Raw genomic sequence first — 21,789 nt, 5'->3', positions numbered from 1 at the left:
CGATCTGATGGCGTGCACTTCGCGCGATTCCATGTGCTTGCCTAATGTTCGTCCTTTCCTCCAGATGGGGTAGGGCTGGTTCTGGATCTTTTTCCGCCTTAGCTGGAGAGTCGTAGGACCTGATAGCCACTTGATGCCTGGTAAATGATCCTTCAAGAAGTGAATGAGGCCTGGCGCGGCGGCTCACGCCTGTAATCCTGCACTTTGGGAGACCTAGGATCACCTGAGGTCAGGAGTTCGAGACCAGTCTGACCAACATGGAGAAACCCCGTCCCGACTAAAAATACAAAATTACCCGGGCCTGGTAGCACATGCCTTAATCCCAGCCACTCGGAAGGCTGAGGCAGGAGAATCGCTTGAACCCAGAAGGCGGAGGTTGCGGTGAGCCAAGGTCACGCCATTGCACTCCAGCATGGGTGACAAGAGTGAGGCTCCGTCTTAAAAAAAAAAAAAAAAAGGAAATGAATGAGCTGGGAGCCGTGGCTCACACCTGTAATCCCAGCACTTTGGGAGGTCGAGGCAGGCGGATCACCTGAGGTCAGGAGTTCGAGACCAGCATGGTGAAGCCCTGTCTCTACTAGAAATAACAAAAATTAGCCGAGTGTAGTGGCCCGCGCCTGTAATCCCAGCTACTCAGGAGGCTAAGGCAGGAAAATCGCTTGAACCCGGGAGGTGGAGGTTGCAGTGAGTTGAGATTGCCCCACTGTACTCCAGCCTGGGCAACAAAGCGAGACTGTCTCAAAAAAAATAAAAATGAAAAAATAGTCCAAGATGTGGTCATGAGTGTGGGTGTTACACAGGTGGGGTCAAGTCTGAGGGCGCTGGAAGTAAGCCTACTTAACCTTTGCACTTAGACAAGCCAAAGATGCCTTAACATCTCCAAACAGGAGTGATATTTTCAACCCAAACTATGATTGGTTTCCAGTGTTCCTCCCAAGATCCCCAAAAACTTCTTCCAATCCCAACATCAGGCACAAAATCTAGGATCTCATTGTCTGTCCTAGATTGGCTTGTCCAGTGCAGCTCCTCTTGATCCAGAGACTTACAAACTAAAAAGATGCATTTTCTCTCCCATGCACCCAACATATGATGGGAACAGGGACCAGATAACCACAATAAATACCTCAATGTGAAAAGGAGACGAGGAGGAGACAGAACAATCACTGGTCCAAAGCACTTCTGAAATAATACTGGAAGATGTTTTCAGGCCTTAGCAGGGTAAGAGGTGTTCCTTAACCAGACCCAAGTTCTGCTTGCCTGGGAGTACCTCCCCAGGCTGTATTCAGCACAAGTCTTGCCTCTGCCTTCCTGGGTGACCCTCCTTTGCCAGCACCTTCTTGGCCATTTTGAAGAATGTGCCCTTTGAGAAACTTTCTCAGCCTATTTCCTATCATTAGCAAATTGTGGACCCGGAGACCTTTTTCCATTTTAAGCTGTTGTGTCCACATTTTGGCAGCTAGTGCTGCTTTGTTCACTACAAGTCCCTTAAAAACGTTACGGGCGAAAGAAAAGAAAAAAAACCCAACAACTTTGTGGGCTTCTCAAGAATCTTGATTCAGGTCCTCTCCATGCCACAAAAGCCACTCTCACTGGTATTTTTAAAATAAGCCTCATGGGCCAGGCGCAGTGGCTCATGCCTGTAATCCCAGCACTTTGGGAGGCCAAGGTGGGTGGATCACCTGAGGTCAGGAGTTCAAGACCAGCCTGGCTAACATGGTGAAACCCTATCTCTACTAAAAATACAAAAATAAGCCAGTCATGGTGGCAGGCGCCTGTAACCCCAGCTACTCAGGAGAATTGCTTGAACCGGGAGGCAGAGGTTGCAGTGAGCCAAGATTGTGCCACTGCACTCCAGCTTGGATGACAAGAGCAAGATTCCATCTCAGAAAAAACAAACAAACAAAAAAAACTTTCTGTTTTCTTGTGACTGATCTCTTTGGGCCAATTTCTTGGAGTGGCCCCACTGCTCAAAGGTAGCCAGGTGTGAACCACCACACCTGGCCACATATTAAGTTTCTAAATAGATGTGGTTCTCTCGCTGAACTCTGTTATATTCTATTAGCAAACTGTCTATCCTTGAATAGCTACCACACAGACCTAATCACCATAGCAGCATATTAAGTTGTAATATCTTCTAGGGCAAGTCTTCACCCTTTTTTCCTCACTTTTCCTCCCTTCTTCATCCTCCTCCAAGAAAGCCTTGAGTATTCATGGCCATTTATTCCTTCCATATAATTGTCATAACTAGGGCCGGGTGTGGTGGCACACACCTGTAATCCCAGCACTTCGGAAGGCCAAGGCAGGTGGATCACCTAAGGTCAGGAGTTTGAGACCAGCCTGGCCAACATGCTAAAACCCTATTTCTACTAAAAATACAAAAATTAGCCTGGCGTGGTGGCGCGTGCCTGTAATCCCAGCTACTCTGGAGGCTGAGGCAGAAGAATCACTTGAACCCAGGAGGCAGAGGTTGCAGTGAGCTGAGATTGCACCACTGCACGCACGCCTGGGCAACAAGAGCAAAACTCCATAAAAAAAAAAAAAAAAAAAAAAAAAAGGCTGGGCACAGTGGCTCACACCTGTAATCCTAGCACTTTGGGAGGCCAAGGTAGGTGGATCACCTGAGGTCAGGAGTTCAAGATCAGCCTGGCCATCATGGTGAAACCCCATCTTAAAAAAAAAAAAAAAAAAAAAGATATAAGTAGGTTGTCAATTTTCCCGAAAATCCCTGCTGGGATATTGATTAGAATGTAGCAATGGATTTTTTATATATCCAATCTGTCCCCAGGCTGGAGTGCAGTGGTACAATCAGCTCACTACAGCCTCGACCTTCTAGGCTCAGATGGATTGTCCCTCCTTGGTCACCTGAGTGGCTGGGACTACAGGTGTGCACCACAACCCATTAACTTTTAAATTTTTTGTAGAGACTGGGGTCTTGCTATATTGCCCAGGCTAGTGCCAAGCACCCAGCTTCAAGTGATCCACCTCAAACTAGATTTTATTTTTTGGAGACAGAGTCTTACTCTGTCACCTAGGCTGGAGTGCAGTGGTGTGATCTTGGCTCACTGCAGCCTCCACCTCCTGGGTTCAAATGATTCTCCTGTCTCAGCCTCCTGAGTAGCTGGGACTGCAGGCACGCATCACCACACCCAGCTAATATTTGTATTTTTGGTAGAGGCAGGGTTTTGCTATGTTGGCTGGGCTGGTCTCAAACTCTTTACCTCAGAAAATCCTATCACCTTGGCCTCCCAAAGTGCTGGGATTACAGGTGTGAGACACCGCACACTTCCTAGATTTTTTTGAAGAACATTCACATGTTTACAATATTTAGGAGCACCTTTTCTCTTCATTTATTAATGTCTTACAATAAAATGTTATTCGGAAAGTGCACAAAACTTTAAATTTTATTTTTAGCAAAAAGGGGATTTTGCTAGTGTAGCTGGGATCCTTTTAAAATTTTCTGTTTGTTGCTGGTGTCTAGAAATACAATTGACTTTTGCATCCAGCAGTTTTGCTGAATGCTTGAATTCATTTCAATAATGTTTCTAGATGTTCCATGGGCTTTGCGAGCAAACACTGCCAGTTTGCCCACTTTGTCAGTGTAAGGCCTGTGCCCCCAAGTATATTTCCAGCCTTCTGGGGAGGAATGGGGAGCCCCTGCCGGCTGTGCTGCTCAGCCTTTGGGTCACGGCCCTCCAAGCTTTACATTTGTTTACATTTCTTTTTACTGCTAATGGTATCGTGTGGTCTCTAACTGTCTGTGTGTGTAAGTTTTAATAAACCTTAACTTTTTATAACCCAACACCCTCCTGGCTGGGTTTAACTAATAGCCCCAGCCACTGAACGCCTGCTAAGCAGAAGGAAAGAGAAACAAGGGTGTGAATGCACTGGTAGGATGTGTCTCCTGAATGGCTGCTGCTCCTGCTGGACAAGCCCATGGGAGGCCCAGCTTCCAGCAAGTGAGCCTCCATGCTCCACCATTACTTTTTCTTTTTCTTTAAAACAGAGTTTCATTCTTGTTGCCCAGGCTAGAGTGCAATGGCACAATCTTGGCTCGCCACAACCTCTGCCTCCTGGGTTCAGGCGATTCTCTTGCCTCAGCCTCCTGAGTAGCTGGGATTACCACCACATCTGGCTAATCGTGTATTATTTATTTATTTATTTTTTTGGATACAGAGTCTGGCTCTGTCACCCAGGCTGGAGTCAGTAGTGCAATCTCAGATCACTGCAACCTCCGCTTCCTGGGTTCAAGCTATTCTCCTGCCTCAGCCTCCTGAGTAGCTGGGACTACAGGTGTGTACCACCATGCCCAGCTAGTTTTTGTATTTTTAGTAGAGACAGGGTTTTACCATATTGGCCAGGCTGGTCTCAAACTCCTGACCTCAGGTGATCCACCCGCCTCAGCCTTCCAAAGTGAGCCACCTCGCCCAGCCTAATTTTTTTTTTAATTTAATTTTACAAAGAGACAGAGTCGGCCGGGTACAGTGGCTCACGCCTGTAATGCTAGCACTTTGGGAGGCCGAGGCAGACAGATCACGAGGTCAGGAGTTTGAGACCATCCTGGCCAATATGGTGAAACCCCATTTCTACTAAAAATACAAAAAAAAAGCTGGGTGTGGTGGTGGGTGCCTGTAATCCCAGTTCCTCGGGAGGCTGAGGCAGGAGAGTCGCTTGAATCCAGGAGGCCGAAGTTGCAGTGAGCCGAGACCACATCATGGCACTCCAGCCTGGACAACACAGCGAGACTCCATCTCAAATAAATAAATAAATAAATAAATAGGCAGAGTCTCGCTATATTGCCCAAGCTGGTCTCAAGCTCCAGGGCTCAAGCAATCCTTCTGCCTCAGCCTGTTAAAGTGCAGAAATTACAGGCATGAGCCACCACCTCTGGACCCAGCCTCTACTCATTACTGCGATATGCCATTTGAAGAGACTTAACTGCTGACCAGGAAATGGCTAGTGTCACATAGCATTTGAAGTGAGTACTCACGGCATTTGAGCTCACCACCATAGCAAGAGGAGGTGGTTGTGAAATTATTACAGTAATAAGGTATGTGCTAGCATTAACTTTATGCAGTTGTGATTGAGTAGTATGTGTTTACTACATTCACATTTCTCTTAACTGCAAGTACTGCCATGTGTGGTCTCTGTTAATGTGTGTAAGTTTTAACGAATTTTAATATATTATCATCAATTTGAGTATATTTTAAGTGGTAAATAATAAAATTAGTATCTACATATATTTTATGCATTCATGACATACCATTTTTTAAAATTTTCAGTATTTCTAGGCTATGTACTTCATCCTAGCTTTGACAAATTATTTCATTTCTACAAAAAATTTTTCAATATATTTATTGAAATATGTTGAAACCTAGGTATAGATATAAATATCTATATTATAAATAGCAGCCAGGCACAGTGGCTCACGCCTGTAATCCCAGCACTTGGGAGGCGGAGGCCAGCGTACTGCTTGAGCTCAAGAGTTCCAGACCAGCCTGGGCAACAAAAACCTGTCTCTACAAAAAATACAAAAATTAGTCAGGTGTGGTAGTGTGCACCTGTAGTCCCAGCTGCTTGAGAGTCTGAAGTAGTAGAGTCACCCAAGCCTGGGAAAGTTGAGGATGCAGTGAGCCAAGGTAGAGCCACTGCACTCCAGCCTAGGCAACAGTGAGACCCTGTCTTTGATAAATTAATAAATAAATTTCATACATACATGTCTCCTTTTGGTTTTGTTTTTCTGGAAAACTCTATCTACCGCAAGAGCCAAATTTTGAAGATTTTGGCCGGGTGCAGTGGCCCACGCCTGTAACCCCAACACTTTGGGAGGCCAAGATGGGCAGATCATTTGAGGTCCAGAGTTCAAGACCAGTCTGGCCAACATGGTGAAACCCCATCGCTACTAAAAATACAAAAATTAGCCAGGAGAGGTGGCACATGCCAGTCGTCTCAGCTACCCAGGAGGCTGAGGCAGGAGAATTGCTTGAACCTGGGAGGTGGAGGTTGCAGTGAGCAGAGATTGTACCACTGCACTCTAGCCTGAGCAATAGAACAAGACTGTCTCAAAAAAAAAAAAAAAAAAAAAAATTAAAAATTTTAGGGGCCAGGCGCGGTGGCTCACGCCTGTAATCCCAGCACTTTGGGCGGCCCGGGCGCGGTGGCTCACGCCTGTAATCTCAGCACTTTGGGAGGCCCAGGCGGGTGGATCATGAGGTCAAGAGATCGAGACCATCCTGGTCAAACTGGTGAAACCTCGTCTCTACTAAAAATACAAAAAATTAGCTGAGCATGGTGGCGCGTGCCTGTAATCCCAGCTACTCAGGAGGCTGAGGCAGGAGAATTGCCTGAACCCAGGAGGTGGAGGTTGAGGTGAGCCGAGATCGTGCCATTGCACTCCAGCCTGGGTAACGAGCGAAACTCCGACTCAAAAAAAAAATTTTTTTTTTTTAAATCTGTTGGCATTTTTTACCTTCTCCCTTTAGGTACAAAGGATTCCCTTCTCGTGATTATCCTAAGATTTAAGGTTGTTCTCTTTGCCTCCCAGGGAATGGTGGCAGGTTCCCTTGCATTTACTTGATTCCAGGCGCCTCTTTGATAAGGGCCTGAGGGCATCTCATTCTGCCAGTTTATCTTGCCACCTCAATGAATCTCTAGTTGTGAGTCAGGTGTCCCTATACAATTCATTTAAATGGCTATGGCATGGCCTCTCTGTGGAAGCTGAAGGTGTGGGCATGTCCATTTCCGATGAATTGCAAATGGGGTGCTGGGCACGCGAAAGGAGGCAGGAAATTCAAGAGGCACAGAAGGAAGCTAATAACTAATTACACTGACTCCATATTTATGCCTAACATTGGGGGCGAACTCTTCTCTGAAAGTCATAAACATTCAGGTGAAACAAAGCTTCCGTTTCCCATCAGCCTAACGCTGGTATGAGCGTTGGCAGGGGCGGTGCAGGATGGCCAGTGAGCAGTGGAGGCCGCGTTGCCAGCAGAGAGTGAGGGAGCTGGGCGCGTGGTGCGGACGCCGAGGTCGCGAGCTGAAGAGCTTTAAAACGCCCCAAAACACAGGAATATCAATGAACCAAGACCAGGCTGTGCCCCTGGGGAAAGTCTCGGATTGAAGGCTGCGAGGACAAGGGGAAAGAAGTGCGAAGAGGTTGGGTGCGCATTCACGCTGCTGCCTCTGATTGGTGGCTCTGATATGGGGCGTGGCCTCGAGCGCGGCGCGTAGCCCCACTGGGGATGCGTGCGCAGGCCCACGACCATTGCTCCGCCCCCATCTGGGCTGTGATTGGCGCACTCGGCCCAAGGGGCGGGTGTTCAGGCGGGGGTGCGCGCGCAGCTGTTGCGTCCCGGACTACGGCGCCTGCTGTCACCGCTATGGCGGCCCCACTTTTGCTGCAGCAAGGACGAGCCGGGGCGCTGAAGGTAAAGATGAGCCTGCGTGGGCTGGGTACGCGGCCCTGAGCCCGCGTAGGGAATGGGGTGAGGGGGCGCGGTGCTGGTCAGCCCAGGCCTCTGCGCGACCTCCAGTCCTCCTGGTTGGGCCAATGACTCCGCTCCCTAGGCCCAGGACTGAGGGTCATGGGCCCAGGCCTTGTGTAGCCGGCGAGCGTCCCGGGGCTCCCCCATTCCCTTCCGCCTCCGCAGCTGTCCGAGGCCGGCGTGCCCAGTGCAGACCGCCCTACCACCCCGCGCAGTGATGTCCCCCGCTGGACCCGAGTCACCTCGGGAGCTCCTGAGGGCTGCATGCCTAGGCGGCAGACAGGGGTGGACGTTTCCAGGTGATGCTGCCGCGCAGCTGGGGTCAGCCGCTGTGCGGCCTCCCGCTTGGCTTCTTTAAGGACATTGACTTCCCCATTTAGCCAAGGGAGGATATGAGAGAACTGTCAGGGACCTGGTCAACACAGTAGCTTACTGACAGCTGTTGAGAAGCCAGCTGACATGACCTGACCCGTGAAAAGGGGAAGGGCTTCTTTTTCTGCAAATGAAAAGCTAAGGCCACGCCGGATGCGGGCACTTGGGGATTTTGCCTGTAATCCCATTACTTTGGAAGGCCGAGCCAGGCGAATCACTTGAGCTCAGGAGTTCAAGACCAGCCTGGCCAACATGGCAAAACCCCATCTTTACAAAAAATACAAAAAATTATCCAGGCGTGGTGATACATTCCTGTAATCTCAGCTATTTGGGAGGCTGAGGTGAGAGGATCCCGTGAGCCCGGGACTCGGAGGTCGCAGTGAGAAGAGATTACGCCACTGCACTCCAGCCTGGGGGACAGAATAAATAAATAAGGCTAAGGCCACTTCATTATCTTATAAACTTAAAAATGGCTGTGACTACAAAAGCAATAGCTGTTCCCTTTTTTTTTTTTGAGATGGAGCCCCACTCTGTAGCCCAGGCTGGAATGCAATGGCACGATCTCAGCTCACTGCAACCTCCATCTCCCGGGATCAAGCAACTCATGCCTCAGCCTGCAGAATAATTTAAAAGTACATATAGGGAGGGAAATACATTGGCAGTCCACAGTTACTCCTTCAAGCATCTAGTTCTTAACGATTTTTATCAGCTTTTATTCACATAAGCACATGTACTCATGCTTACAATCACCCACATAAATGTTTTAATGTTTTTATGTGCACATACAGGCACCTCTGTTCTGTATCCAGCATCTAGAACATTGTACTGTCTCACACTTAGTAGGCCTTAGTGAATATATGCCGAGTGATTTGGCAAGATATAAAATGTAAACACTTATATTGTAGACACGTTTGAAGCAGTTATTATATACCTACATCATTTTAATGGCCAGATAGTATTTCTTCTATTCTATTTTCTAAGTACAGGAAAACATTTTACAAAAAGAAACATAGGGCCCTGTGGGTGGCTCACGCGTATAATCCCAGCACTTTGGGAAGCCAAAGCAGGTGGATCACCTGAGGTCAGGAGTTTGAGATCAGCCTGGCCAACATAGTGAAACCCCATCTCTACTAAAAATACAATTAGAGCTGGCTGCAGTGGCTCGCACCTGTAATCCTAGCACTTTGGGAGGCTGAGGCAGGTGGATCACCTGAGGCCCAGAGTTCAACACCAGCCTGATCAACATGGTGAAGCCCCATCTCTACTGAATACAGAAAATTGGCCGGGCATGGTAGCGAATGCTTGTAATCCCACCTACTTGGGAGGCTGAGGAAGGAGAATCGCTTGAACCTGGAAGGCGGAGGTTGCAGTGAGTGGAGATTGCCCCACTGCACTCCAGCCCAGGCGACAGAATGAGACTCTGTCTCAAAAAAAAATGTAAAAAGATACAAAATAATGAGCCAGATGTGGTGGCGCCTGCCTGTAATCCCACCTACTTGGGAGGCTGAGGCATGAGAATCACTTGAACCCAGGAGGCAGAGGTTGCAGTGAGCCAAAATCACGCCACTGCACTCCAGCCTGGGTGACAGAGTGAGACCCGTCTCCAAAAAAAAAAAAAAGAAATGTAGTAGTATTTTGTAGGTTTATCAGTAATTAGAGACTACAAAAGAATATGCACAGCAAAACATCTGGTTGGAGTTTCATTAACCCAAATTTTTTTTTTTTTTTTTGAGACGGAGTTTCACTCTTGCTACCCAGGCTGGAGTGCAATGGCACAATCTCGGCTCGCCGCAACCTCCGCCTCCTGGGTTCAGGCAATTCTCCTGCCTCAACCTCCTGAGTAGCTGGGATTACAGGCACGCGCCACCATGTCCAGCTAATGTTTTTTGTATTTTTAGTAGAGACGGGATTTCACCATGTTGACCAGGATGGTCTCGATCTCTTGACCTCATGATCCACCCGCCTCGGCCTCCCAAAGTAACTCAAATATTAATAGTGATTGTCCTTGAACTCAGGCATTTTCTTCTTGCAGCATTTTTGTATTTTACAAAATGTCCACAATATACATTATGAAAACTGTAGTACCATTAGAAGTATACTACGTGCATGTCGTACATTTATATGTAGTAGTAATATGTCGTATTCATATGCACAGTATCTACATGCATACAATCCTAGCACTTTGGTTGTTTTTTTTTTTTTCCCTGAGACAGAGTCTTGCTCGGTTGTCCAGGCTGGAGTGCAGTGGTGCAATCTTAGTGCAACCTCCACCTCCTGGGTTTAAACGGTTCTCCTGCCTCAGCCTCTGGAGTAGCTGGGACTACAGGCATGCACCACCATGCCCAGCTAATTTTTTTGTATTTTTAGTAGAGATGGAACTGGCCAGGCCAGTCTGAGAACTCTTGACCTCAAGTAATCTGACCACCTCAGCCTCCCGAAGTGCTGGGATTATAGGCATGAGCCACCATGCCTGGCCAATGCCAGCACTTTGGGAGGCTAGGGTTTCAGGATCACTTGAGGCCAGGAGTTTGAGACCAACCTGGACAATATAGCCACATCCTGTCCCTACAAAAAATAAAAAATATTAGCCAGGCATGGTGGTGCGTGCCTGTAGTCCCAGCTATGTCAGAGGATCACTCGCACCCAGGAGTTGAGGCTGCAGTGAGCCATGATTGTGCCATTGTACTCCAGCCTGGGTGACTGAGGGAGACCCCAACTCAAAACAAAATAATATAAAAAAGTATTCATATGTAGTACCAACTATTATATAATAGCATTACTCTAAACATCCATATTTATTAATTCTTTTGTCAGACTTTCCTCCAGGAAGCCCATGTGTTTCGAGGACTTGCTTCTACAGTTTCTTTGTCTGCGGAATCAGGGAAGCATGAAAAGGGTCAGCCACAGAATTCCAAGAAGCAAAGTACACCAAAAAGTAAGATTTTGATGGTAGTCACAAGGGAAAGAGATGCAAAAAGTAAATAGATCAGTCTTCCAAGCATGACAGTGAGTTTTACTGGCTACATAACTTATGCTGCTTCTTTTTCAGCAGTGTCCAGATTATATGAGACACAGATTTTAGACCAAGCACACCAGTGATGTCATAGTCTGACTCAACATTTAGCCCTGAAATGGCTCTTCTTGTATTTTCTAAATGCCAAACCCCAACCTGGAGTGAGTGATGCTTTGGGTAAGGGCTCTGTGACACTTAGATGGCCCTGACACAGTGAAGTTGCCCAAAAGCCACCTTACTTTCCTTCCTCTGATGCTGACTTTTCAGTCTCTCTGAGACCCATTTGTGGTTTTCCAGGCTCTGCGTAGTCCCAGTCCAGGATTGCAGCATCGTTTTATGACTGTGGAGACTGAGCTAATAGCAGGCCGGTGTTTTTTCCACTCTGACTCACATTGCTGATACATGATGTTTCCAGCTCTTCACACGGTCATTTTGACTTTTATCACCAAATTCTTTACCTTTTCTTCCCCTCCCTGAATACCAGTGCAGCATATTCTCATTGAGGGAAAATAAGAAATGCAACAGTATATTTTATATTTTAAATGCTTCTCTCCTGAGAATAATTTTATTTTCTATTTGCTGCTCCTTATTGGTAATTGATTATGGTCCAGGTCCATTGCGGTTAGCCTTAATTGTTACAACCCTAATTGACTCTTGAAAGAACATGTGTATGGGCCAGGCACAGGCTCATGCCTGCAATCCCACTACTTTGGGAGGCCGAGGCAGGTGGATCATCTGAGGTCAGGAGTTTGAGACCAGCTTGGCCCACATGGAAAAAGCCCATCTCTACTTAAAATACAAAAATTAGCCAGGCATGGTGGCACGTGTCTGTAGTCCCATTACGCAGGTGGCTGAGGCAGGAGAATCACTTGTACCCATGAGGAGGAGGTTGCAGTGAGCTGAGATCACACCACTACATTCTAGCCTGGGTGACAGAGTGAGACTATGTCTCAGAAGACAGACAAACAAACAAAAAAAAAACGTGGCACAAACTGTCTCTATAAATCTTTAATTCTTATATGAGGTTGTAGAATGATAATTGAGTTCAGTCTTACTCTCATCAAAATCTTATTTCCTCAGTTTGAACGTTTGGAAGTATTTAGATTCTTTGGCTTTCTTCTTCCTTGGTCAGTGCACAGAACACTGGTAGGTTTTTAAAATTTATGTTTTATAGAGAGTGCCAGCCCCTGACTGCCTCTCACAGTGCATCAACTTGAGGCTTGGATTCCATGGGAACGTTATTTAGTTTTGTCCTATGATTCCTGCCTCCTTTTTCAATCCTTGTTCTTTTCTCTTTTCTTCTTCCTTTTATGTTGTTTTAAGAGAGGGGCTCTGGCCCTCTCTCCCAGGGTAGAGTGCAGTGGCACAATCATAGCTCACTACAAACTCGAACTCCTGGGCTCAAGTAATCCTCCCACCTCAGCCTCCTGAGTAGCTAAGACTACAGGCACATGCTGCCACACCTGGTATATCCCTGGCATGTTCTGTTGTTGTTCATTTTTTGAGACAGAATCTTGCCCTGTCACCCAGGCTGGAGTACAGTGGCACAATCATAGCTCACTACAGCCACGACCTTGCAGGCTCAAGTGATCCTCCCACCTCAGCCTCTGGAGTATCTAGGACTACAGGTGCCCACCATCCCGTCCCAGCTATTATTTTAATTTTCCATAGAGATAAAGTCTCACTATCTTGCCTAGACTGGTCTTGAATTCCTGGGCTCAAGTGATCCTCCCACCTCAAACTTCAATAGTATTGGGATTACAGGCATGAGCCACTGTGCGCAGTCTACCTGGCACGTTTCTGACATTCTCTAAATATTTACTGATGAACAATTAGTTCAATTTCATTACTAACATTATCTGCTCCTTCGGTGAATTTCAGTCTGTGTCTGCAATCCTACATCATAGACTTCTGAATTTGGATTAAATGGATTTTAAAATATGGCAGAGCCAAAGAGCTCCCTTTTTAGATACATGCACCTGTGTGTGAGTGGAAATGGAGTGCCTCATCCTGTGACCATCTGGGGTGTGGCTTGGGGAGGGGAACGCTGACCAGGAAGTGGGCCTTGGGCTCTCGTGGAGCTTCTGCCTCTGGCCTTGATGGGCCCTGCAGGCCTCGGAGCCTCAGTTCCTTTGTGCGTAAGCAGGATGCGCTACCAGCCTCACTGGGTGGTGGTGAGACTGGCTGCAGTGGGCTACGCGTAGCTACTGTGCACACTGCAGAGTCCTTTCAGGTGGGAGGACAGTTTTCAGAACTAAGCTTGTCAATACACATAATAGTTGTAACATCTCATAATTTTTTTTTTTTTTTTTGAGACAGTCTTACTCCATCCCCAGGCTGGAATGCAGTGGCATGATTTCATCTCACTGCAACCTCAATTCACTGCAACCTCAATTCACTGCAACCTTCGCCTCCTGAGTTAAAGTGATTCTCCTGCCCCAACCTTCTGAGTAGCTGGGATTACACAGCATGCCACCACACCTGGCTAATTTTTTGTATTTTTAGTAGAGACGGGTTTCAACATGTTGGTCAGGCTGGTCTCAAACTCCTGACCTCATGATCCACTGGCCTTGGCCTCCCAAAGTGCTGGGATTACAGGCATGAGCCACCACGTCCAGCCTGATTTTTAAAAGAATTCCTGTACAGGCTGCACATGGTGGATCATTCCCATAATCCCAGAACTTTGGGAAGCTGAGGCAGGAAGATCAGTTGAGCTTAGGAGTTTGAGACCACCCTGAGCAGCATAGTAAGACCCCATCTCTAGGAAAAATTTTTAAAAATAGCCGGGAGTGGTCGTGTGCACCTGTGGTCCTAGTTAGGAGGCTGAGGTGAGAGGATCATTTGAGCTCAGTAGGTTGAAGCTGGAGTAAGTCATGATTACACCACTGCACTCCAGCCTGGGTGACAGAGTGAGACCCTGTCTCAACAAAAATAAAAACTGAGTCCGGTCGTGGTGGCTCACGCCTGTAATCCCAGCATTTATGGAGGCCGGGGCAGGTGGACCACTTGAGGTCAGGAGTTTGAGAACAGCCTGGCCAATATGATGAAACCCTGTCTCTACTAAAAATACAAAAATTAGCTGGGCGTGGTGGCAGGTGCCTGTAATCCCAGCTACTCAGGAGGCTCACTTGAACCCAGGAGGCAGAGGTTGCAGTGAGCCGAGGTCACACCACTGCACTCCAGCCTGGGCACCGCAGCCGTCTCAAAAAAAAAAAAAAAAAAAAACCACCAAACCAAAAAGTCCTTGTACAAAGACAAATAAATAATGCTTCTAAATGGACACATGCAGGCCCATGTTTCCCCTGAAGCGCTGGTAGTTGATAAGTGTAAGACATGCCTTTCTCAGCTGGAAGTGGCTTTGGAAGCTCTCACAGAAGTTTCCTGCGTCCAGGTGAGGGTACGCAAGCTCTCACCCTTGGAATTACATCTCTAGTCAGAGTGTCTGCCACCAGACAAGACCCCGGGGCGATGGAGTGTGCCGTGCCTCACTTCGTCAGAGCCGTCCAGCTTCCCCAGCACACGCCTTCCCAGAGGAAGACTGCCGGCGCAGGTGTCAGAGGCTGGGGTGTCTTGGAGGTGCACTTTAGGGAGCCGCCAGGCTCTCCAGCTCTGTGCTTTCCTTGAATCCAGTACCCAGCCCTAACTTTGCAGAAGTCAGTAATAAATTGTTGACTGATTTCTGTGTAGCTTCTTGAAGAGTATGTTAAGAAGCCAAAGTGAATTAACCATTTGAAGCCCTTGTTTCAGTTTTAAAAGTGAGGAATATCTGGAAATAGAAATTTCATGTATCCAGCCAGGTGCGGCAGCTCATGCCTGTAGTCCCAGCACTTTGGGAGGGTGAGCTGGGTGGATCACCTGAGGTCAGGAGTTGGAGACCAGCCTGACCAACATGGTGAAACCACATCTCTACAACACACACAAATTAGCCAGGTGTGGTGATGTACACCCATAGTACCAGCTACTCAGGAGGCTGAGGCAGGAATCACTTGAGCCCAGGAGGCTGAGGTTTCAGTGAGCTGAGATCGCACCACTGCACTCTAGCATGGGTGACTAAGCTAGACGCCATCTAAAAAAAAAAGAAATGTTAGATATCCAGTTATAACAAGCAGTGCCAGCCACTTCTCCAAGGACTTCCCCATATCTCATCTTCCCCAGTCCTCAGCAACTCAGGGAGGAGATGCTCCTGTCATCCCCATGTCACAGACAAGGAAGTCATGGTGTGGAGGGACTGAGCTGCCTGAGTCCACACAGGTGTCAGTGGAGAAGCCTGGATTTGAACCCAGGCACTCTGGCGGTGCAGTTCATATTTTAATCACTGTGCTGTCATCCTTCTGAAAACTCTCGATTCTCATGTGTTTATTTAAAAACAAAACTTTTTACAGTGAAACACCTGTAGAAGTTTCCATTATCATGTAAAATTTGAGTAACTTTATTCTCCAATGTAATGTTTAAATGCACCTTTGTTTCTGAATGGGCCTTGTTTCCAAAGTTTGTTTTGTGACCTTTTGGCAAGATATGGAAGTATTTTAAGTTGCTAATCCACGGCTCACACCCTTATCATTGTTACTTATAGGAGGATCACTAAAAGCTTGAAGGCCATGCCCTCACTTTTTAAGGAAGCAGAAAAGAGAGTAGGAAATGTGAGTTCTGTTTTGAGAGGACGTAGGGAAATAAGGAGACGTCCTGCCTGCACTATTTACTGGTACGATATTTGTACGTCTTTATTTCACATGGGCTGTGATGGTCTCTGAGAGAAGAGAAACAGTCTCTGGAAGTCCCCATCTTGTGCTGTGAGATGGGCCGACACAGCCTGTGTTTTATTATACAGTCACCCTTCAGGATCTGAGGGGATTTCCTGCTGTCTGTTAGCCTTTCCATCAGATTCTCCCAGGAACTTACGTGAACAGAAGAAACTTTAAATCATTATTTTGTATGATAGACAAATATTTTCTCTTCAAACAAAATTTGTGAGTCATAGCATTGTTAATCCCATCTGAAATTTTGTGTCCATTTTCAGTAGGTAATAAATCAACCTACTATGTAGTTTTTATATTCATTAAAACTTTTTAAATCTCCACACAAATTTTGGAAGATTCAGTAGTCATTATTTTTCTATTCAATACAGCCTAAGATAAACCTTATTTTCAGTTATTTTTTCATACTTGGAAAATTCATGCTCAAAATATAGATGAATGAATGATGCAGGTGTGTGGGCTGTGAGGGTTTAAAGGCCAGTGTGTCTTAGACATTGCCATTAGGACTGTTCAAGCCGTGCAGTTTAGGGGGACCCCCCCTTCACCCCGTCTTTATGTTTAGCATACCCCTGGACCTCTGTGTGAGCTCTGAGAATGGCCAGCACCAGCGCCGCTCTGGGCAGACCAAATGCAGGCCCCAGGCGCACACCTGGTGGGGGTGGTCCTGATGGGGCTGGAGTGGGTCCCCCACTCCTCTGGCTCTTCAGCCATTGCCTCTCACGATGCCCATCGGCTTCTCTCTCGGCCATTTCTGATTGTAATTCCTCTGTTTTCTTTGATCATTTTCTATTAGTCTGTTAAACATAGGTGCCTGAGCTCAGGAAACAAATACCCATTTGGATTCTGTTCAGTTAGGACAGGTAGGAGGACAATTTTTCTACTTTAGGGAAGGAGAGAAGTAAGATTGTGATTTTTTTTTTTTTTTTTTTAAATTTGAGACAAGTTCTCACTCTGTCACCAGGGTTGGAGTGCTGTGGCACAATGACAGCTCGCTGTAGCCTTTACCTCCCAAGCTCAAGCGATCCTCACACCTCCGCTTTCCACACCCAGCTGATGTTTGTATTTTCTGCATATACAGGATTTCGCCATGTTGCCCAAGCTAGTCTTAACTCCTGGCCTCAAGCAGTCCACCTGCCGTGGCCTCCCAAAATGCTAGGATTACAGGCATGAGCCACTGCGTCCAGCTGGATTGTGATATTTTTAGTATAAAGTAAACTCCTAGTCTTCAAGACTCTGGATTTAGATGCTGTTCACGTATAATATTTGCTGGGCGAGGCGTCAGAGCCCCAGCACTGGCAAGTGGTTGACTTAGGAGGTTGGTAAGAATTTACCAACAACAGTATAGGTTTGAAAAAGGAAAGATGGCTGGGCATGGTGGCTCACGCCTGTAATCCCAGCACTTTGGGAGACCAAGTAGGATGGATCACCTGAGGTTGGGAGTTTGAGACCAGCCTGACCAACATGGTCAGAAACCCCATCTCTACTAAAAATACAAAATTAGCCGAGCATTGTGGCACATGCCTGTAATCCCAGCTACTCTGGAGGCTGAGGCAGGAGAATCACTTGAATCTGGGAGGTGAAGCTTATGGTGAGCCAAGATTGCATCACTGCACTCCAGCTTAGGCAACAAGAGCGAAACTCCATCTCAAAAAAAAAAAAAAAGGAAAGTTTAGCAGAAAGAATGCTGCAGGAGGGTGCAGCAGGGTGCCGGCAAGAGAGGGCCGAGCCCGCTGTGGTGGCTGTTCCTTGGGAGCATTTATGGACCTTAAGGTGGGAGTTTGAGGCTAACCTGGGCCATATTAGCCCTGTGGGTCATGATAAATGATTACATTGCAGGCATTTTGGTGCCTTAGTGTCAGCAAGGGTTGCAAAATGAGTGTCGGCAAGGCATTCCAGAGATGCATAGAAATTCTGTGACTTATAAAAGTTGAAAGAGGCCTGGAACCAGATGCTGGCTTTAGATACTAGGGGTGTAATGACTTCTAAATTCCCAGGTAAGGAGTTTAGCCTCCCGAGGGCCTGTCTGCTGGTCACCAGGTGGTCTGTACTCCCTCCTCAGTTCCTCAGGTCGGAGTTTTTGTCTTCCAGGCCTGTTCAGTGGTCACCAGGTGATTTTTACCCTTCTCATTCCTGCTTCTCCCAAATATTTTGGTCATATCTTTGACCCTTTATATTCCCCCATGCTCATGTCTGCCTGCTGCCTACTAGGGTCTCAAGAAAGGTAAAAATGAATGCCCACAGTAAAGAGGGGTGTGGGGTCCCTCTGGCTGCTTCCTGCTGAAAGGCAATGCCGAGGGGACAGGTTACCTTTTCCGTTTCTTGCTCTGTCATGAAGGACTCGTTCATTGGTAAACTGGATTCCATCAAGAGGCCCCATGTAAGTGGAAGTTGCTGTTGTAGCCTGTATTGGGATTGCATCGTCATCTGCAGGAGAAATTGTTATAGTCTGGAAGATATAAACTATTTTTTATCCTTAAGACAGAGTCTCTGTCACCCAGGCTAGAGTGATGTGGGGTGATCTTGCTTCACTGCCCTCTGCCTCCCAGGTTCCAGCAATATTCTCATGCCTATACTTTTGCCTTGCTGTTTTGTCCAGAAAGTTTAAGTTCTGATTTTTTAAAAAATATTTGAGAAGCACCCGTTTTTTAGAAACTGAAAAAATTATACATTTGTAAAATTTCAATAATCTGAAAATACCTTGATTATAATTTAACTGTCTTAAATTTGATGAACTTGTTTAGAAAATAATTATTGTCAGAGAACCTGCCACTGCGAAGAAATGGAGACAGGCCTGGCGTGGTGGCCCACACCTATAATCCCAGCACTTTGGGAGGCCAAGATAGGTGGATCATGAGGTCCGGAGGTTGAGACCAGCCAGGCCAACATGGCGAAACCCCCTCTCTACTAAAAAAAAAATACAAAAATTAGCCCGGTGTGGTGGCAGGTGCCTGTAATCCCAGCTACTTGGGAGGCTGAGGCAGGAGAATTGCTTGAACCTGGAGGTGGAGGTTGTAGTGAGCCGAGATCAGGCCATTGTACTACAGCCTGGTCAGAAGAGCCAGACTCTGTCAAAAAAAAAAAAAAAGAGACAAATTTGTTACTCTTATTAGTGAAAATCCTCATTTAAAAAAATTTTCAGCTGCAAAGAAAAGTATCTCTGCTTGTTTTTTGCCTTGATTATGAGACTGGACTTTCACATGAGAGTGGGTTTCCATGGGGCCTTAGGATGACCACACTGAGGATACCATCAGTAACAAGTAATATGTCATGAAATGTCTGTGATTTTGACTGAGTCTCACGTTATTATGTTAAATAATATTCCTCTTTATGCCGTTTCCCAGATGTAGTGGAACCAAAGCAGAGGGGCAAGCTTCTAGCCACCCAGACAGCAGCTGAATTGTCTAAAAATGTGTCTTCACCCGGTTCTCACCCGCCAGCTGTGAATAAGGGCGGGATGGTAGCTAGCCCCAGCCCCGATGGCAGCATGCTGGTCACAGATGAAAGGGTTCCGAAATTTTTGTCCAGAAAGACTTTGGTAGAGTTTCCACAGAAAGTTCCGTCTCCATTCAGAAAACAGGGCTCTGGTTCAGAAGCTCGTCGGGTGGGTCGGAAAGTGGCGTCATCTTCGTCTTCATCCTCATCCAGCTCCTCTGATTCCGAGTCTGACGACGAGGCTGATGTTTCAGAGGTCGCTTCTCAAGTGGTGAGCAAAGGCAGAGGGGGGCTTCGAAAACCAGAGGCCTCTCATTCCTTTGAAAACAGAGCCCCCCAAGTTACAGTATCAGCAAAAGAGAAAACCTCGCTGCAAAAGCCACATGCCGACGTCACTTATCCAGAGAAGCCCCTCCAGCCAAGGAAGAAAGGGCTACCCGCTAAGCCATCAGAAGGCAGGGAAGATGTGAGAGCAAAAACCACAGTGCCCAGATCTCAAGTAGATGAGTTTTTCAAGCAAAGTTTAAAGGAAAAACGATTGCAGAAAACATTTAGATTAAATGAAATAGATAAGGAAAGCCAAAAGTCATTTGAAGTTAAAGGACCCTTACCTGCCCACACAAAATCAGGGTCGTCTGTGCCACTGAAGGGCAGCCCAGCACCTACTGTGCTGGCAGAAGAGGCCAGAGCAGGGGGGCACCTGCGAGCCGTTTCTCCTGGGGCCTCAGAGGGGCATCTGGAAACACCGGTGCCAGAGCCCCAGCACAAGATGGTCCCTCCCCTGCCCGGAAAGGAAGCCTCGGGGGTGCAGGGAAGAGAAGGGCACCTGGAGGCTAGAGAGGCAGTCATGGAAGATCAGATTCCACCGCGCGATGTGGAGACAGTTCCTGTTGAGAAGAACCATGGTTTCCATGAAAAGCCAGCAGCGCCGAAGCACGAGGCCAAGGGCAAGGCCACGGAAGACACGGCCACGCCAGGGGACGATCAAGACTGCACACAGGGTATACCTTGACTGACACTCCCGCGCGCTCCCTGCTCCCTAGGGTAGTGAGGCAAAGGAACTAGTTTATATGTGCTTGCAGAGCAGTGTTACAGTTAATCCAATTCTGCACTAGAAATATGGTCTGTAACGCTCTCAGCCAGGCACAGAAGTATGTCTTAAGTGTGGACAATCCACATCTTTATATTCAAAATCCCTAAAATAGTTAACATTCTTCTTTTTTTTTTTTTTTTTTTTTTTTTTGAGATGAAGTCTCACATTGTCGCCCAGGCTGGACTGCAGTGGTGCAATCCTGGCTCACCACAACCTCCACCTCCCTGGTTCAAGCAATTCCCCTGCCTCAGCCTCCTGAGTAGCTGAGATTACAGACACACACCACCACACCCAGCTAATTTTTTTTGTATTTTTAGTAGAGACAGGGTTTTACCATGGTGGCCAGACTGGTCTTGAACTCCTGACTGCCTTGGCCTCCCAAAATGCTGGGATTACAGGCATGAGTCACTGCACCTGGCCTATGAAGGGCTTTTAAAGGGCAACAGTATTTATTCCTATTATGTTTTCTTTTTTTTTGGAGATGGAGTCTCGCTCTGTCACCCAGGCTAGAGTACAATGGCATGATCTCAGCTCACTGCAATCTGTACCTCCCAGGTACAAGCGATTCTTCTGCCTCAGCCTCCTGAGTAGCTGGGACTGCAGGCACCCACCACCACACCTGGCTGATTTTTGTATGTTTAGTAGATACAGGGTTTCACCATGTTGGTCAGGCTGGTCTCGAACTCCTGACCTCAGGTGATCCACCCACCTTGGACTCCCAGTGTGTTGGGATTACAGGCGTGAGCCACAACGCCTGGCTATGTTGTCATTTTCTTGAACACTAAACTTGATAAAATGCAGTGTGCTTTAGGTGGGTCATGTCAAACACGAAAAGGTAGGCTTCTGTTTTAGAATCCATGGCTCTTCTTAAGACTTCTGTAAAACCCAGGATTCCTAACAAGCACGGCTCCATCCTGTGTCTGCTCTCCATCCTCTGTACCGCCGCCCCTCGCCCTATGTGCCTTACCTGATGCCTTCTTGTTCTTGGTTCGTTATGCGACGGGATTTATGTGTTTTCTCCCTCTCCATCTGCTCCCTCTTCCATCAGTACGCAGAGTGCCGGTGCTTGCCAGGCTTCTCCAGGCCTCAGGAGCTGCATTTCCTGATGCTGCTGTTTTTACTCCTTCTGCTCTAAAATGGAGAGGAATCATACAACTTGCGGGATAAAAACAGAGAGTTGGAAGTTTTCAGATTGCAAACCTTTTTGAACAAAAACTTGCTTCTAATATTTTACGGATGTGTTGTTTTTAAAATATTTTCTGTGCCCATGCGCGCAGCCCACCATGCAGAGCTGTGTCTGTGTGGGGCCGCCATCTCACTAGGTAGTCCCTGCCCCGGTACTTGCCTTCCAGGTGGATGCATTTTAGATCAGAGTTTTAGAACCCACATCTTAGTCAGTTACCCTCTCTATAGTAGTAGCTATGTATGCTCTGCTTTGAAGGTGTGCCTACACCACACAGAAGACACAGCTTGTGGAGGTTGGAACCATGTCAGATCTTTAAATACGACATTATTTTTGCTTAACATAACTTAAAAAGGAAGAACTGAGCTTTCGATGTAATTTGAAATAGTGAGAAAATAAATGTATTTATTTTTTTGTGGTGCATGAATGGAAGACAGACCTGATGACCTGATTTCCAGAAA

The 21,789-nt window shown here is 46.9% G+C and overlaps 1 protein-coding gene across 3 annotated transcripts in view; it reads left to right on the top strand.

The window, feature by feature from the left end:
* The first annotated feature begins 7,289 nt into the window (after window positions 1-7,289).
* Window positions 7,290-21,789, top strand: part of NDUFV3 (NADH:ubiquinone oxidoreductase subunit V3) — a 20,724-nt gene continuing 6,224 nt past the window's right edge. The window contains exons 1-3 of one of the 3 annotated variants that reach the window (XM_032276772.1): window positions 7,297-7,424; window positions 10,668-10,788; window positions 18,962-20,053. In XM_032276772.1, the coding sequence (XP_032132663.1) occupies window positions 7,377-7,424; window positions 10,668-10,788; window positions 18,962-20,053 (1,261 nt within the window). In that variant the 5' untranslated portion in view covers window positions 7,297-7,376. The other 2 variants (XM_032276774.1, XM_032276773.1) reach the window with 2 other exon arrangements.

The sequence above is a fragment of the Sapajus apella genome, unplaced genomic scaffold, assembly GCF_009761245.1.
Source record: "Sapajus apella isolate SASKATOON/1434 unplaced genomic scaffold, GSC_monkey_1.0 scaffold8, whole genome shotgun sequence".
NCBI lineage: Eukaryota > Metazoa > Chordata > Mammalia > Primates > Cebidae > Sapajus > Sapajus apella.
Note: the sequence above shows the minus strand (reverse complement) of the source record. Positions and strands in the feature narration are given on the sequence as shown.